Here is a 17,699-nt window from a genome sequence, read left to right as displayed (position 1 = left end):
TGCAAATGGCAAGATTTCATTCTTTTTTTTTTTATCGCCAAATAGTATTCCATCATATAAATATACCGCATCTTCTTTATCCATTCATCAGTCGATGGACATTTGGGCTCTGTCCATAATTTGGCTATTGTTGATAGTGCTGCTATAAACATTGGAGTGCATGTGATCCTTTGAATCAGCATTTTTGTATCCTTTGGATAAATAGCTAATAGTACAAGCTTCCATACTTCAGACCATTTTTAGCCCTCAGAGTTCATAATCAGTAGCTTGGTTTGTACAGATCCTAAGTTGCCTAAGTTTTGTATTCATGGAGACTATGAGAGTGGTCTGTATTCCTATCAAGAATTACATCAGGCAAGAATGATGTGTAGGTCTCAGCAAAGATATTATTTTAAATGGTGGGAGAGAAACAGAGGAAAGAAAAGGAAAATTTATGTATAGATCAATTTGGACGATTAAGCTTTTTATTTTCAAATAGCATCAAGTTCTTTACAAGGAAAGGGAATTATAACTTACCTATTTGTCTTCATAATTTTATTCTATTTTAGCACCAAGCTTCAATAGTCCTAATATAATATGTTTTAATGACAATTGTTACTGTAGTTGAGAATTATGTCATGGAAGCTAATGTGAAAAGGAAATCTAAGTGGTTGCTCAGTTCTAATTGGATTATAAAACAAATTGTTATCGGATCACATCATGCAGTCAAGATAATCTAATAAACAATTTCTGAAACACTGAAAAAAAATGAACTCCTTAAAAAAATAAAGTGGGTTTGGCTCTTGTGGAATCTAAGTCCTAACTGCTAAATGGAAGATCAAAACGAAATGATATTAGCAGTTAGGACTTTATGATATTGGAGAGAGACTGGTGAGTTGTTTTATGAGTGGTGGGATGTGACGTGTGGGAAGGCAGGGTGCAGCATTCCTGGGGGGAGCAAATGACTAAGCAGCAGACCCAAGGAGAGAGAAGCTGTTATGATACAGAGAGTAACTAATTTGCTTGAATAACGAGAGAAATTCTGTTGGTGTGTGGAATGGGAGCATAGGTGAGGGATGTTGTTGAATCAGGGTGTGTTAAAGAAGCAGAGATAACATAGTTTCGACAACTTTGAGGTTTGTGAATTTGATTGAGGGATAATAAGGAACCTAAATTAGTTTTGACATGGTGATGCTAACGTGTTACTTGTGGTTACCTAGATGACAGTGGAGGAAGGATATCTGATCTCTCAATCTTGGGCTCAAAGTAACCATTGTAGGTGAAAGATCTAGGGTCCAAAGGAGAAGATAGTATCGTGTGTGTGTGTGTGTGTGTGTGTGTGTACACACACACACACAGATGCACAGATGAAAGAGTAATCATTGGGGAAAGACTATTATTTCAGAAGGAGAGGATACAGAAAGGTGTGTTCCATCTCAGAGAAGACCATTGCTTCCATTTCTTTAGGCTCTAAGTCCTCCACATTGTAGAGTAATTAGCACCATGAGAATCAGAACATAAAAACTGCATTTATTTATGGCCCTGTCTCCACCATCCCCCAGCTCTTTGAAATTCCTGAGATAGCATTCCCATGATGTTCACCTGACTACCAAGTATTCCCCTCAAAGGAGGCCAGAGATTGACCAAACCATCCCCAAGTAGCCCCAAATCCAAGATTTTCTTCCAGGCAGATTTTTCACCCCATTGGCTTAGGATATTTTCTATTGCCTATATACAATAGAAAGGGATAAGACATCAGAAGGGTGATTTTCTTTTCCTAAAACAATGTCCTGCAATTCTCCATTTCTCTTATCTACAGTTTATCCAACCATCTCCCAAACCCCTGGAAGTACAACAAACTCAGAATCTGCTCACAGGGAAAACAGCAGAAGGAAAATGTAGGAAGACTTTACATACAGTTGAGATAAATTACTGGTGCCTATAAAGAGGTGCCTCCTTTTTACTAAGTGCAAACTTGCACAGGTAGACGGTCACTGGCACTAAAGGTCACTCCCTTTAGCAGCTCTGGCATCAGCACACACCTGAATCTCTCTGGTGGTTTTTCTCCATTTCTTCTCTCGTCCTGTGTTTGGTGTTTTTCTTACAGGATGATTAGCACAGCACCTCCACTTCACTCAGCTCTTTTAGTGTTCTCTGTGATGACTTTCTAAATCCAGTCCCTTTATACACAGTCTCCAGGCCCCCAATGCCTACACCTCACCTCAATCTATCTCTATCCCCATTCCTTTGGTCTCAGAAGGGTCACTCACAGCTTCTAAATATAAGTGTGTTATAAAGATGCTTATAAATGATTTGAAAATTCAAAACCCCTCTACATTTTTGCTACATTTCATCATCTGAACATTAAAGTTTTGTTGGTTGTACCTGTCACCGTATTTAACATGAAGTTAACCAGGTATTTGCAATTCCATTACAAAAAAAACTTTACTTTTCCTGTAGATTGGGGAAAAGGATGAGAAGTCTAGAAAAAGAGAGCAATAGATATCTCACAGAAATATGACTTTCAAACCTCTTTATTTTTAAAAAATTATTTATTTAAGTTATCTCTACCCCCAAAGTGGGCCCCAAACTCACAACCCCCAAGATCAAGAGTTTTGTGCTCCTCTGACTGAGCCAGCCATGTGCCACTGACATATCTCTTTTTAGTTCCACTTTCATATCCTTTCTTTCAGAGCTTAGAGACTTGTGCATGGAACTCTATCCTGGGATCAGTCTTGGAGATAGATGTACTATATATTTTTCCCCAAAATTTTTTTTGTGTAAATTCACTATGCAAATAGGAGTTCACCAAGCCTGGGATATATGCCTTATAGATAAGTGGGGAACATACACTGTAAAATAGATCTTTGGATGGGAAGATCTATATCAGGTGATGGAGAGTTAAAAGAGCAAAAAGAATGATGAAGGGATGCAGAGAAGAAAACCCAAATAGAAAGCAGAAGAGTTTTGAATAGAGGTTGGAGAAGGAAGAAGAAAAGTCAAGCAGCATGGGAAACCTGGTTATCAACAGTGGATCCCAGAGTAGGATTCCTATGGAAAAATCAATGAGTTTATTATTACCTTTTGAATTTGAAATATTTATTATAATTCAAAGCCATGTCATTGTATGTGTATAGAATGTGATACCTAGGTGCAACCATTCTGTATCTTCTTGATATATATAAAACTTAATAATGGAAAAATTGGAGGCTCCTCTTTGATTCTGCCAAGAAAGTCCAAAGAGATCTGGAATAAGCGAAGAACTGTATCAACAAGGAAGAATTTGAGAAAGTTGGAGAAAGAGAAAAATGTTAAGTCTAGTAGCTGTTAAATACCAGGATTGAAAAGCTACCCTGAGGGGCACTTGACTGGCTCAGTGGATGGAGTATGTGTCTCTGGTTCTCAGGGTCGTGAGTTCAGGCTTCATGTAGGACATATAGTTTACTTTAAAAAAAAAGAAGAAAAAGAAAACCTACTCTGTTCTTCTGATGAAATGGAGGAGGATAATCATAAATGACTTCTCAGTGGTTATCCCCAATTCTTAGGGTGGGATCGAGGGTGGTCTATAGTCTTTGGTTGGGATGTAGCAAGCATAGAGAAATCTTCCCATGGTCGTATCGTGATCTTGCCTTCACTTTCTGTACTGTATGTCCTCTTAACATCATCATGTTCTACACATTTCATCCTTACAAATGTTATTAGACTCCCCTTTTGTTGCGTGGGTTCAGGGAAGTGTACTCTCCTGCTTCTCCTTAGTTATGCTTCTGATTTCTAACCCATGGGAAGGTAAGAAGTAGGTGTGGCATTCTTTTCTTTCTTTCTTTTTTTTTTTTTTTTACAAATAGTTTATTGTCAAGTTGGTTTCCATATAACACCCAGTGTTCATCCCCACAAGTGCCCTCCTCCATGCCCATCTCCCCCCCCACACACACACCGATCAGTCCTCAGTTTGTTCTCAGCATTCAAGAGCTACAACCCTAGCTACTTGTTTCTTCTTGCCGGGCTCCATCTGCATAGCAGTTAACTCAATTAATAGAAGTTGATAAACTACTCCGATGACAGAATAACTTTAGCTGAATATGAAGAGATCTGGAGACAAAGAGTAAGCCATTTAGCCTAGCCTAGCCATTGAATCCAATTAGACTTGCCTCAGAATTCAGTGGTTAAGCCTTTTGTGATTCCAATCACTCTCATCTGCCATCTTCCCAAGACTGACACTATCCCTTATTCTGCTCTCTGCTGAGTTGTCTTCTCCCTGACAACCTACATCACTATTTCCCCTTATTTGGTTTTATTTTCCCTTCATCTCTTATCATTACATTAAATTATATTATATATTTGGTTACTTATTACCTGTGACTCTCATTAGATTATTAGTCCCATGCAGGGAAGAATTTGTCTTCTTCACTGCTCTATGTTGGGTACCTAAAATAGCACCTGGTACTTGGTAAAGTTTCCATAACTCTTTGTTAAAGGAAGAAATGCACCTGGTTACTCTTTACCAAGGTTGTAGGAGATCCTTTTTTTGCTTAGTATGTTCTTTGATTCCAGATTTTAAAAAATACACACACACACTCAGTATAATTTTATTTTATTTATTTTTTTAGAGTGAGAGCGAGAGAGCGAGAGAGAGAGAGAGAGCTTAAGTGGGAGAGAGGAGGAGAGGGAGAGAAAGAATCTTAAGAATCTTAAGAGCTCCATGCTCAGTGCAGAGATTGTCACAGGGCTCAATCCCACAACCCTGGGATTATGACCTGAACTTAAATCAAGAGTCAGATGTTTTACTGACTGAGCCACCCAGGCATACCCTCCTCTCCTCCACCCCACCTCCCTCAGTATATATCTTCAATAAAACTCATGGTTTTGGCTTTTCTTGTGTTCATCTCAGCACATCTTTCAGTGTGATGTCTTCCTCCCTTTCTACCTCTATTGATGAATTCACTCAAAAGATACTCTCTGCTCTCAAGCTAATTCTAGCTGATTTATCCCTTTTTAGATAATGCATCCCGAGATTTCAAAAATGTTATTTAATTTTGTTCTTTTCTCTTATTTGAACACATAATCGACCAACTTAAGTTCAGTGAACTGTGGATTGAGGCTAAAAGATGCCCCATTCTTACCATGCAGAATGATAACCAACTTTGTTTTGTTTGATTACATTTATTAGACTTACACTTTTTTTTAAGTTTATTTACTTATTTTCAGAAAGAGAGAGAGAGAGAGAGAATGAGTGGGGGAGGAGCAGAAAGAGAGGGAAGGAGAGAGAATCCCAAGCAGGCTCCATGCTGCCAATGTGGAACCTGATGTAGGGCTTGATCCCATGAACTGATTGTGACCTGAGCTGAAACCAAGAGTCAGATGCTCAACTGACTGGGACACCCAGATGCCCTTGAGACTTATACTTAAAAAAAAAAAAAAACCAACAACACAGGCATCATTACTTTTTAGTTTTCAATTTTTACTTTTTATTATTTTTCATTAAAGTACTTAAACAATAGCACAGACAAAACTTAATTTTTAGGTGGCAGGGGATGCTATATGTGATACTGGAAATGTTCATAGATGAGCAGATATATGAATTCAGCAGTGTAAAGAGTGAATTAGGTATGCCAGCGTAGAATGTGCACAAGGTCATGTGCTACAAAACATCTGAAGTACACAAATCAAAGATCACTTGTTCTTTGCAATTTGGGGTTCAAACCCAGGCACCACGAAGTAAGTGTGTGTCCTAGAGTAAGGGTTTCCTCTGTACCATTAGCAGAGAAATGAAGACCTCAGAAACAGCTATTCACAGGGTTGTTGAAAGAATCAAATGAAACAAATGCCTGTGGGAAGCATGTAGTAAAGGTGTTATTGCTATCAGAGAGAGCAAGGGGCAAGGGAGAAGGAATATGTAATTTCCTGAGTCCTTAGGCACTGAAGGTGATGCATGTCCTTGGGTTAGTGGAAAAGTCAGGGAAGCTGGTCTTGCTGATAAAGAGATATAAAATACCTTTGGCTTTGGCATTCGCAACAATGGAATCATAACTCTATTAAAGTGTTTCTTTGCTATATTTTTTCATTTCTTCATAAATCTATGTAATATACAAAATTACAAATACTGTGTGTGTGTGTGCCTATGTGTAATTACTATTTCATAACTGTAAACAGGTCCTCAGTTTTTCATTTTGGTTTCAGTTAATATCTTTCTCTGGAAACCATGGCCATGATTCCTTCATCAGTAGGTTCCTCTCCGACTCAGGAATGTACATTTAGATTTTGAGTCCCCTGTTATATGTAGGCAAACTGAGGCCCTGAGAGAAGATACTCTGAAGATTATTCTCAAGCAGGAGACTCAACCCCACTCAATATCTTGATGCTCAGGTCCTGGTGATTCCTGTTTTCTAAAAGAAATGTTTTTACTACTTCAGCATCTCTCTGTTTTGGACCCTGTTTTTCCCTCTAGGGTGACCAGAGACTGGGAGAACTCTTAGCCTACTGGTTTTGCCCCTGTACTGCCTCTGTCTAAAACATCTGGTGCCCAGATCCTTGTCCTCACTCTCTCTTCTCCTCACCGCCCCCCCCCCCCAGAGTCCAGATACTAGTACTGCTGGGGTGCACTGAGCTCTATTCCCATAGGAGACAGGAGGGAGTGAGAGTAGCCAGGGTGCCCCCAGGAGGCCCCTGCGGACGCGCAGTTGCCTGCCTTTTCCCTGGAGCTCATATTTCCCAAATTGAGTGTGATGCTGGGATGTGCCCAAGTCCCCAGTGGAGACAGCTGCTCCATGGGAGCCACTTTCGTGCTCCTATTCAACCCTGCAGGAGCACACCGTCAGTGTGTGTGAGAAGGGCTGGAGGCTTCCACCTTTCCCAGTGCCTTTTGGTTTCAGGTCTAATACCAGTAGTGCCTAAAGAGCATGAGGAAGGGGATAGGGCGGAAGGGGCCAGGTAAGGGGGAGTGCCTGCATCCTCGTGTTGTGTTGTCTTCATTTACTTCAGACTGCCCCAGAAATCCCAAGCTTGGACACTGTGCCTGCAGGGAGTTTGAGGGGTACCTCTTAGTTCCATTCAACCCATTTCACTTGCCTCGTTGTCCACTGTGTGCCATCCACCACTGCCGAGTCCTGCATCTGGACCTGGGTGGAAGGTGAAGACCTACCACTAGTAAGTTCCCTACCTTCTCCTCAGCCTCTTTCATGCTCGTTTCATTGCCATCACAGCATCTGTCACAGGTTGTTGTTTAAAACTTACTTACTGTCTGGTTTGTTTTTTTTTTCAACTTGGCTGTAATGGCAGGAATTTTGTTCACCACCTTATCCCTTGAACACCAACAGTATCTGGCACTGTCAATCATATTTTTCTGAGTGAATGAGTTCATGAATGAATGTTTTAAGTTGCCTGTGTCCTCTTGCGCACTGCGCTATTGCTGATTTCAGTGCAGCAATGAATCTCAGGACAGGACTCCACTCCCTGCACTGGTCTCATTCTATTCTCCCTCTTGGGGAAGCCCTAGGGGTCTTCTGTCCAACCCCATTTCTTCTGCCCCTCCCTAAGAGACCCAGGTTCAAGGGAAGCTCTGTCTAGGTTCCTTCTTGATGAGTCTCTGTCTTCTTCTTGAGCCTTTAATTCTTGCTGCCCGCCAGTTGGCTCGCCCCAGTGTGCTGCTTCCTCTGTATCCTCCCTCTGTCACCTGCCCTTGCAAAGGCCTGTGAGCCATAAGGGGATATTCAGTACTTTCCCTGCTTGCCCCTCTGTCCCATTCCTCGTCCCTGCTCTTTCATTCACCCCAGAAGCTTGGCATGTCCCAGAACACTGGTAACCAAAACCACTGGTACAAACAATCATGGTGATGGTATGCTAACCCCTCTGAATTCCCAGTTAAAGAGAGAGTTATTTCTGGGGTGGGAAAGTTGTTTCAAAAGTCAAAAAGCATGGGGCACCTGGCTGACTCGGTTGATTAAGCATCCCACTCTTGATTTCTGCTCGGGTCATAGTCTCATGGTTCATGAGTTCAAGCCCCATGTCGGGCTCTGGGCTGACAGTGTGGTACTTGGGATTCTCTTGTCTCCCTCTCTCCATGCCTCTCTCTCTCTCTCTCCCTCAAAAAGAAATAAGTAAACCTTTAAAAAGTCAAAAAGCATAAGGACGGGGCGCCTGGGTGGCTCAATCGGTTAAGCATTCGACTTTGGCTCAGGTCATGATCTCATGGTTCGTGGTTCAAGCCCCACGTCAGTCTCTGTGCTGCCAGCTCAGAGTCTGGAGCCTGTTTCAGATTCTGTATCTCCCTCTCCCTCTGACCCTCCCCTGCTCTCTCTCTCTCTCAGTAATAAATAAAACATTTAAATGTTTAAACGTTTAAATAAATAAAAAATTTAAAAAAAGCATAGGGACAATTCAGTCAGAAGAAGTGAGAGGGTTGATGTTGACAGACAGTAAGATGCATAACAAAGTCGGGGGGTGGGGATTTCAAACAGGTTCCAAGTCTCTGGAGGGTTATTATACAGAGACAGGTGAGCTCTCTATTAGGTGACACTGTAACAGAAATCTGAACAGCAAAGCCTACAACACGAACGACTTGGATAGAGATAAGCAGGATCTCTTACCGGAGAGAATCTTTACCAGGAATGTGTGAGGGAACTGAGAACACACCAGGAAGTCCAGATGATCAAGTACAAATAACGTGTGGCCCAGTCCAAAGCATGTGCTGCATGGCCAACCAAAGCCTTGGCCAGTCTACTCTGCGATAGTTAAAGCTGCCATTGACCTGTTTTGATGGGACGCTGCTTTGTCTCCTGAGTGGAAAAGCTGAGTTTTCCTGCACCAGGGGGATGCAAGACCCCTTGGCCTGAGAAAAGATGTGTTCTGTAGCCAGAGAGGGAGTGGGATGCTCCAAGGGGTAGTGCAGAGGCTGCCCTGAGGAAAATCTGCTCTGCAGAGGACCCTGATGCAGAGCAAAGCTAGCTCTATATTCTAGTTGAACCTTATCTATGTCAGTTTTTGCATGTGTTAAACAATCAATTTTGACAAATAAGAACTTGGGATGTAATATTATTCAATAAGTATATTAGGTCCTAAAACATACTCCAGGGGGCTTTCCCTGAGCTGTGGGCCTTTATGGCTGAGTTGGACCAGGGGGAGTGGTGGTCCAGAGTCTGGAAGCAACATGAGGGGGGTGGTAGCCCATCATGGACAAAGTGGAGGATACCAGTTATCCAAGCTGGGTGGGGAGGCAAGATCTTGAATAGGAAGGGAAAAGTCTGAGGTAAAATATCCAGTAGGCTGGAGAGAGGTTGGGGAGGAAGGCAAGAGGGGTTAGGAGGAGGGTGTAATAATGGGAGCTGTGCTGGGGGCCCGTTTGCTAAGGACCCTGCACTGGATGGAGTGTTCCTGACTCCAGAGTCACCTCTGAATCAACGCTTTCACCTCTGATTGCAGGACTTCAAATGTTTTAGACTGTGGAACCACAGGATGCACAGACACCTGGCAGGTAAGAAATGTGTTGCTCTTCGGGTGGCAGTGATGGTGAATAAACAAGAATAAGCCCATGGGTTGAATTTCTCATTCTCACTCAGGTATTTATAATACCGGCAGAGTATAATCCATGTCAAAATGTGGTATGTAGGGAGAGATCACAATCAGAAGAGTTGTCATGGAGGAGCAACATCCTCCTGGGGGCCCACCCCCCTGTCTCTCAATGAGAGATGGAGTGTTGAGGGCTGAATCTCTGAGTGGTCTTGTGGTAGTGTTAGAGATCAAGTTCAATTCTTTCTGCGGGGAAAGGGACACCCTCCTTGTCTCCTACTCGTCACTGCCAGTCAATAGCTGATCATGCGAACTTACTCTTTAATACGTTGCTTAATTTACCATTTAATAAATACTTTCATCATTTGCAAATGTAAGCAATTGGCTTTGGGTCCTGTGTCCAGAAATTGATGTGGCACTGTGTTAAAAAATGTTGAAGATTCCATGTATTTGGCATTGTGATTACTCCAAACAAATAGGTACTTGAGTCAGAAAATCCTGGGTTCAAATCCCAGGTGTACATTTATTAACTGCATAACTCAAGATTGAGATCATTAAACATCCTGAGCCTCAGTTTTTAATCACCGATGATGTGGAGATAGTCATCATCTCACAGCCTGGTCATGGCACAGAAACCAGTGCATGGTGGCACTCAGTGAGTAAGGTCTCCCATTCACCACTCCATGTCCACAATTCTGTATCAAAAATACTTTGACAACTGAAAGTTCTTTTCTAATTTTGTGTATGTGCTTGCCTTAGCAGATAAGAGGATGAATAGATGTTGTTGTTGGTGTCGAAAAGAGTTTTTCTTGATCACTGACCTGAACTTATCAATGTGAGGCTCTTTGTAGCCTCTATCTGTTTCATTAGGTGTGAATATTCATGTAATTTGCTGGAGAAATAGTATTGTACAGCATTTGGCTACAGGGTGCTGCCTGGACCCTCTGGGAGTGGATTTTGAAACACACCTGGTCACATCTTCCCTTCTGATAAGAAATTGTCAGGTCATGATTGCCCCATTACTGTCTGTTAAAGCTCACAATGCACACACATGAATAATAATTAAAGAAAATGTATTTCCATTTGTCAAACTTTTCTTCTCAGGACTCGGAATGAAAACTCCATAGATGTATTCATTCATTTGTTTAACTAAGATTTACTGAGTACTTAAATTGTGTGAGACATGTTTCTGGCTGTTGGGAGGACTATACAGATGACAAGAGAGCCCTGCCCCTGAGAAACAAGTGTTTGGAAGAAGGCCGGCACAAGAGTAACTACAATGCAAGGCAGACAGGCTAACTTCCACAGGTGGGAATTCTAGGAAGAATGAGTTCACATCTGAATAGGGGATGAAACTTCATAAAGGACGGATATTTGAGACAGTCCCTGAAGGGGGTTGGTAAGAATTTGTCAGGCAAAGATGTCAGGACAGGGTATCCCAAGCATAGAGAACAATAAGGAAAAGTTTGTGAAAGCAGGGTGGGATTAACATTTGCAGAATAGCCAGTGGTCCAGTCTAGTGATAGCGTGAGGTGTGTGGCAAGAAAGAGGTTAAGTGTGAGGTTGGAGGGGTAGGTGGATAGAACTGTGTAAGGCTAGGATAGTCAGGGGGAGTATGTGCCTGACTTAGCAGATAAGAGAAGGAATAGGTATTGTTGGTTTTAAAAAAGTTTCTTCTGATTACTGAAGTGATGTACATCTAAAGGAAAAGAATTTGGAAAACAAACAACATAGATTGGTATACATATAGATACACATTGAACTGTCTATAATCCACACCCAAGATCACCCGTTTGTGATTTAAAATACATCCTTTTAGCCTTTTACTCTATGGAGGTAGATGGCTAGCTAGTTTGATTAACTGATCTTAAGAGTAACGTATAAATGAAATCACATTATCTTAGATTATTACAACAGCCTGTGGACAGGATATCTTAGAAACAAATGTAACAGTAGTATATGGGTAGGTTAGATACAGAAAAATCTACAAATGAGAAAGCCATGGGGCACCAGGGTGGCTCAAGTCAGTTGAGTGTCTGACCCTTGATTTTGGCTCTAGTCATGATCTCACAGTTTGTGAGAGTGAGCCCTCCATTGGGCCCTGTGCTGACAGTGCAGAGCCTGCTTGGGATTCTCTCTGTCCGTCCCCCACTCATGTGTGTGATCTCTCGTTCTCAAAATAAATAAATAAACATTAAGAAAAGAGAAATCCATTAAGAATACTGTTGCAGTGATTCAGAGGAAACAAATTCTTGAACTTGAAGGCTATGGAAAAAAGAAAGAGGAAGTGCAGATTAAAAAATATTTCTAAGGATGGCAGTTCAAGTGATTTAGAAGAAGGAAGGGAAAACCAGAAATTCCTTCCATATGACAAGCCTGGATGACTAGGGGATTGGGGAATGATGAACATGACTTGGGTTTGGGGGGAAGAGAGGATTATGTGTGTATTTTTAAACATGGTGAGTATGTTGTGGTAGTCAGCAGACAATCAGAGCTGTGGGCTGAGAATAAGAATGAAGATTTGAGATTCATTTATATTTTCAAGATTGCTCCAGTTAAGGAAGAAGGGTGATTTTGAAGGAGAAAATAGAGAGACAAAAGAAGAACAAGAAGAGAAATGGGGGGGTGTCTATATTTAGAACGACTAGGAACCAGAAAAATCATAATGGTTGGAAAACTTGGAGTGGAAAATCCTTATAGTCAAGGGTGGAAGTAGTTTCAAAAATGGGTTATTCATAGCCTTAAATGTCACAGAGACCACAAGGAAGATGAGGTTGAGCACAAAAGATGAAAAGAAGTAGAATATAAGGTTCCTAGCACAGTTCCAGGCACATGTAAAGAACTCCACTAATAGCAAGTATTAGTACAAGGAAATGACCATTAAATATGGTAGTTAGAAAGTGTTTACCAGACCCACCAAATGTCTTACACAGAGTTGGAGCTTAATAGATGTGTTGAACGGAATGATGAATGATGGAATACAATAGAGGAGGAGTTTAGGAGTTTGATAACGTGGAGGTGTTCTACTCGTAGACAAGTTGATCAGAACTTGTTAGTTATCGTCCTTTCGGAATATATCTTCTGCACTCTGAGGTTAACCATGCGTACTGGTTAGTATGATTGTGGAGTCTGCCTAGCCATCAGGGAGCATAGTCAAGACAGGGGTTGATGGGGACTTCCCACTAAGATTTCCTGGCTTCTCACAGGTAGTACAAAGAACTGGCATCAAGTGTGATGAATAACTTCAGTGTTGTCAGGGAATTTGTACTGCTGGGATTTTCACATCTCCATGAGTTCCAGATCCTACTGTTTGCATTCATCCTATTGATATATGTGCTGACAGTGCTGGGAAACCTGGCCATTATTACCTTCACATGCCTTGATTCCCGTCTCCACTCACCCATGTACTTCTTCCTCTGCAACTTCTCCCTCATGGAGATGCTGGTCACCTCCACTGTGGTTCCTAGAATGCTGGCAGACATGTTATCCCCTCAGAAGACCATTTCCCTAGCTGGTGCCTGACCCAGTCTTTCTTTTACTTCTCCTTGGGTTCCACCAACTTTCTGATTCTCACAGTCATGGCCTTTGATCGCTACATGGCCATCTGCCGCCCTCTGCACTACCCAACCATCATGAATGGTCCAGTGTGTGTGAAGCTGGTGGCAGTCTGCTGGGTGGTTGGCTTCCTCTCCATCATCTCCCCGACCCTGCAGAAAACACGGCTCTGGTTCTGTGGCCCTAATGTCATTGACCACTACTTTTGTGACTCTGCTCCACTTCTCAAACTTTCCTGCTCTGACACACACCACATTGAGCGCATGGACTTCTTTCTGTCCTTGCTCTTTGTGCTGGCCACCATGCTGCTGATCATAGTGTCCTATGTCCTCATTGTGGCTGCAGTGCTGCGCATCCCCTCTTTCTCTGGGCTCCAGAAGGCCTTCTCCACCTGTGCCTCCCACCTCACTGTGGTGGTTCTGGGCTATGGCAGTGCCATCTTCATCTATGTGAGGCCAGGCAAGGGCCACTCCACACACCTCAACAAGGTGGTGGCTCTGATGACTGCAGTGGTGACCCCTTTCCTGAATCCCTTCATCTTCACCTTCCGGAATGAGAAAGTCAAGGAGGTCATTGGAGATATGACCAAAAGGCTCCTCCTCAGAGACCCAGCAGCCTGTGGATGAGAAGGCCAGAGAACACCTGTCAAGTCACAGGATCAAGGACTCCCCACTGCAGGTGGGCACCTGGGAACCCATGCTGGAGCTCCTCAGTCTCCTTCTTAGTCTCTCCTGCTCCCTTTATCCCTACTCACTCACTACAGAGAACTAATGAGCTCACATCATCTGAATGATTCCAAGGCAAGTATCTGTGAGCCTGAGATAAACAAAGAAGAGATAATTTTGAGGGAGCTATGGAGTGAAAACAGTATGATAATATCAACTACAAGAGAGTATCCAAATAAAACTCTCAGTCCTGGGTCTAGTACATAGTAAAAACTCTGTAGATGTGGCTATTATAAAAATGTGCTATTAAAATCTCTCCTTCCCAGTCTGGCTGTATGGTTTTGTTTATATTCCTTTCCATTTCTTTGTCTGCAAATTCTTTGGGGGTATATTTCTTTCTCATGAACTGGCTTCAGAGTGTAGGATAGGATTCTGGAAGTGGGAGGTTCTCTGAGAAGAGCAGAGAGGCCTCACATCCTCCAAAGAGAAAAAACTCCATGCCTCCTGTTAGGACCCCTTCTCTGGGATTATTCCTGAAGTAGAAGCACTACTTATACCTAGTTGGCCCACATCTGTCCAGCTTCTCAAAATCTCTTTCTTTTAAACATAAATGACTCTCTGGGGGACCACTTTCTCAGCACCTTGCACAGAGAGGTCCTGAGGGCCGCAGGCCTAGACTTTATCCTTCTCATACACTCAAGAGAGAAGGAGAAGTTGGACCATTGCTCCCAGACTGGCTGCCTTGCCCTTCACATGCATTAGCAAATGTCTTCTCCCACAGAACCTTAGATCCATGTCCCAGAGTGAGGACCCTCTGAGGTTGGCTTTCCTGGAAGCAGCCTGTACAGGGGGTCACCAGGGCCCTGGTGGTAAAGCAAAGATAGTGCAAGCTAGCAGAGAGGGAAGAAATGGGGTGGTATGGGGTTATGGGTAGCAGGGAGGTAGGGCAAGAGGGAGAAGGCTTTCCCTGGCAGTCTGATAGTGATTTAGGAAGTTGGGAGAGATGTGGGAGTAGAAAATGCTCTAGTGTCTGATTTCTCATACAAGGGTGAATCTGGACTTGGGCTGGGATTTGCAGAACAGGACAGAGTAGATGCAAACTTCTTCCTACTTCTGAAGCCAGCTCTGCCTGATGATAGAGCATAATACAGGCTGAGGGCAAAGTACAAGCTAGAGTGTGTGTGTGTGTGTGTGCGCGCGCACACACACACACACACACACACACACACACACACACACATCCCACCTGGCTGGATATTCCTCAGGCGCTCCTGGCTGCTTAAGAGGAAAGGAAAGAAAATATATGGTTAACTGATAGAGATCACAGTCATACAGGACATGGTTACATGTCTCCATCAGTTTACAAATATCTTAGTAAATGATAAGAAAAAGGCAGTATTATCAATAGCCTAATCTGCAGAAACCTGTAGGCTCAGTTTCCTGGAGCCCCAACATCACCCCTCCATAGTGATATAGGGAAAAAAGGCAAGAAGGAAAAATTAAATTTCCTTATAACCTGCAGCTCATTGACAAATGTTTGAGACAGACAGAGTAAAACATTCTTCCGGGAACTCCCTACTGTCTTGATGTTAATGCTTTGCTAGAGGGAAAAACAACCTTAGCCTGACAATAGCTAGGCCTCCAGTATCTGGTGAATCTTCTTTAGCATATGCAAATCTCTTTGGAAACTTCCTATTTGCCTTTACCACTCCAAGTCCATAGTATATAACCAGTCACTCTTCACAACCTCAGTGCAGTTCTTTCTGTCCACTGGTCCTGTCCCTGTGCTTTAATAAAATCACCTTTTTGCACCAAAGACATCTCAAGAATTCTCTTTTGGCCACCAGCTCTGAACCCCACCATCATCCCAAAACCTCATCATGCCCACAGGATATGTATAGGAGAGGCCCTGGTCCTAGTGTGCAGCGTGGATAGGCCCACACGGGGGCTGCCCTGTAGACCCACAGCTGTGAAGAAAGGGGTGGCAGAGGGGAACACATCTGGGGGCCCCACCTAGAGGCATGAGTCTCTGGTTATTACTGGGGAGCTTGACCTTCAATTACTCATTTTTTTAAACCTACCATAGGACACATTACCATTTGTGGGTCTCCAAAAGAGGACAGATACTTTTGATTTTGCGGTAAAGGCCAGCAGGGAAAACAGTTTTTCATCCTGAGAACTTTCTCTCCTCCACCTCTCAAGGGACTAATTACTTGCTCTCCTTGCAAACTTTGAAAAAACTTGAGAACTAAATGGGAAGCAATTATCTCCTTCTGATATGCAAACACTTTCCTTCAGCTTTTCCTCCTAAAGTAATCAGCACACAAATCAGCTCAGATTTGCCTCCTCAGAGATTCCTTCCTGCTGCTACTCTCATTTCTGCACATTCCCTTAAAAAATTAAAAATAATCAACAGTCTACAGCCATCTATTGCCTCCTTTTCATGGTGTGATCTTAGCGGTAAGATATCTGACTGGTCAGATTGGTAGGGAGTAGCTTGCCTTGGGGCTCCACAGTACTTACCCCCTCATACAGCATCACGCAATCATGAGGGAGTTTGGGGCAAGCTGAGGGCAAATTACAGGCTGGGACACCGTCCTCCACCCCACCCCACCCCAGGTGGAATATGTGTGATATTCCTCAGACACTCCTGGTTACCCAAGAACAAAGAAACAAAGGAAAGTGTTTTAAGTGCTTGCCATGGTTGATGTGGGGAACTAAGACAAATGAAAAATTAAATTCCCTCACTCCTGATAGCCCATTGACTAGTCCTTGAAACCAGGAGAGTGACCTCCCTCTAGGAGCTCAGCTGCCTCAAGGATGACACTTTGCTGGGGGCACAAGAGAACCTTAGCTTAACATTATCCCAACCTCAAGGATCCTGTAAATCTGCTTCATTTATCTCAACTGCCCCAAGATATATGCAGGCAATGATACTCCAAGCTTATGGTCCCCCCGCTATACATCTGAAGGGTCTCATGACTGAGGTTTTATTAAATGGTAATAAATGGCATTTCCCTGGTAACAACTAGCCCCTCAAGGTCCTGGAAACCTTGCTCGCAAAATTCCTTAGAGACATACTGTATCCCTGACCCTCTCCCAGCTTGAGGGTATAAAATGAGTTACCCGTCACGACCCCAGTGCAGTTCTTCCTGCCCATGGGTCCTGTCCTCATGCTTTAATAAAATCACCTTTTTGCACCAAAGACGTCTCCAAGAATTCTTCCTTGGTCTTTGGCTCTGGACCCCATGAACCCCCCATCACTCCAAACTTCATCAATGACATTCCCAACAAACTTACCTGTGGTCTCCAACTCCTCCAAGCGTGATGCTTAGAACAGCACTGGCATCTCCCTTAATACAGAATGCTGAACCTCAGCTCCCGCCCCAGACCTGCTGAAACAGAATCTGCATTTTTTCAAAAGCTTATTTATTTATTTTGAGAGAGACAGAGAGAGAGAATGAATGGGGAAGGGGAAGGGGTAGAGAGAGGAAGAGGGAATCCCAAGCAGGTTCTCCACTGTCAGCACAGAGCCCAACATGGGACTCAAACTCATTAACCATGAGATCATGACCTGAGCCAAAACCAAGAGTCAGATGCTCAACTGACTAAGCCACCCAGGTGCCCCTGGAATCTGCATTTTAACAGGCCCCCTGGGTGATTCACGTGCACCCTAATATTTGAGGAGCACTGATCTAGACGATCTGCTGGTAGATGTTTCAATCAGGAAATTGTATGTGAAAGTCCTAGTCTCGGTCGGTGTCAGTACTGTGAAGGGCACTGGAAGGGGGGAAAGGAGGGTGTGTTTGCAATTCCTGGAGCCGTCGTTCCCTGAGGACTTTTATCCCAGGGCCTATTTCTGGAGATGGTAACCAGGATTTAAGCCCTGAGATTTTTATCCTGGTCTGACTTTAAACTATTTCTTCCCCTTTTCCTCTTCCTCTTCATCCTCCTCCTCTACCTTGTCCTCCTCTTTCTCCTTCTTCTTTGAGAGGAGAG

The 17,699-nt window shown here is 43.1% G+C and overlaps 1 protein-coding gene across 1 annotated transcript in view; it reads left to right on the top strand.

Moving 5' to 3' along the window:
* Nucleotides 1-13,661, top strand: part of LOC144242995 (olfactory receptor 6V1-like) — a 309,970-nt gene extending 296,309 nt beyond the window's left edge. Inside the window, exon 4 of the mRNA XM_077778034.1 lies at nt 13,126-13,661. Within this exon, the coding sequence (XP_077634160.1) occupies nt 13,126-13,661 (536 nt within the window). The remainder of the gene's footprint in view (nt 1-13,125) is intronic.
* Nucleotides 13,662-17,699: the final 4,038 nt, after the last annotated feature.

The sequence above is a fragment of the Crocuta crocuta genome, unplaced genomic scaffold (assembly GCF_008692635.1).
Source record: "Crocuta crocuta isolate KB4526 unplaced genomic scaffold, BGI_CrCroc_1.0 scaffold128, whole genome shotgun sequence".
NCBI lineage: Eukaryota > Metazoa > Chordata > Mammalia > Carnivora > Hyaenidae > Crocuta > Crocuta crocuta.
Note: the sequence above shows the minus strand (reverse complement) of the source record. Positions and strands in the feature narration are given on the sequence as shown.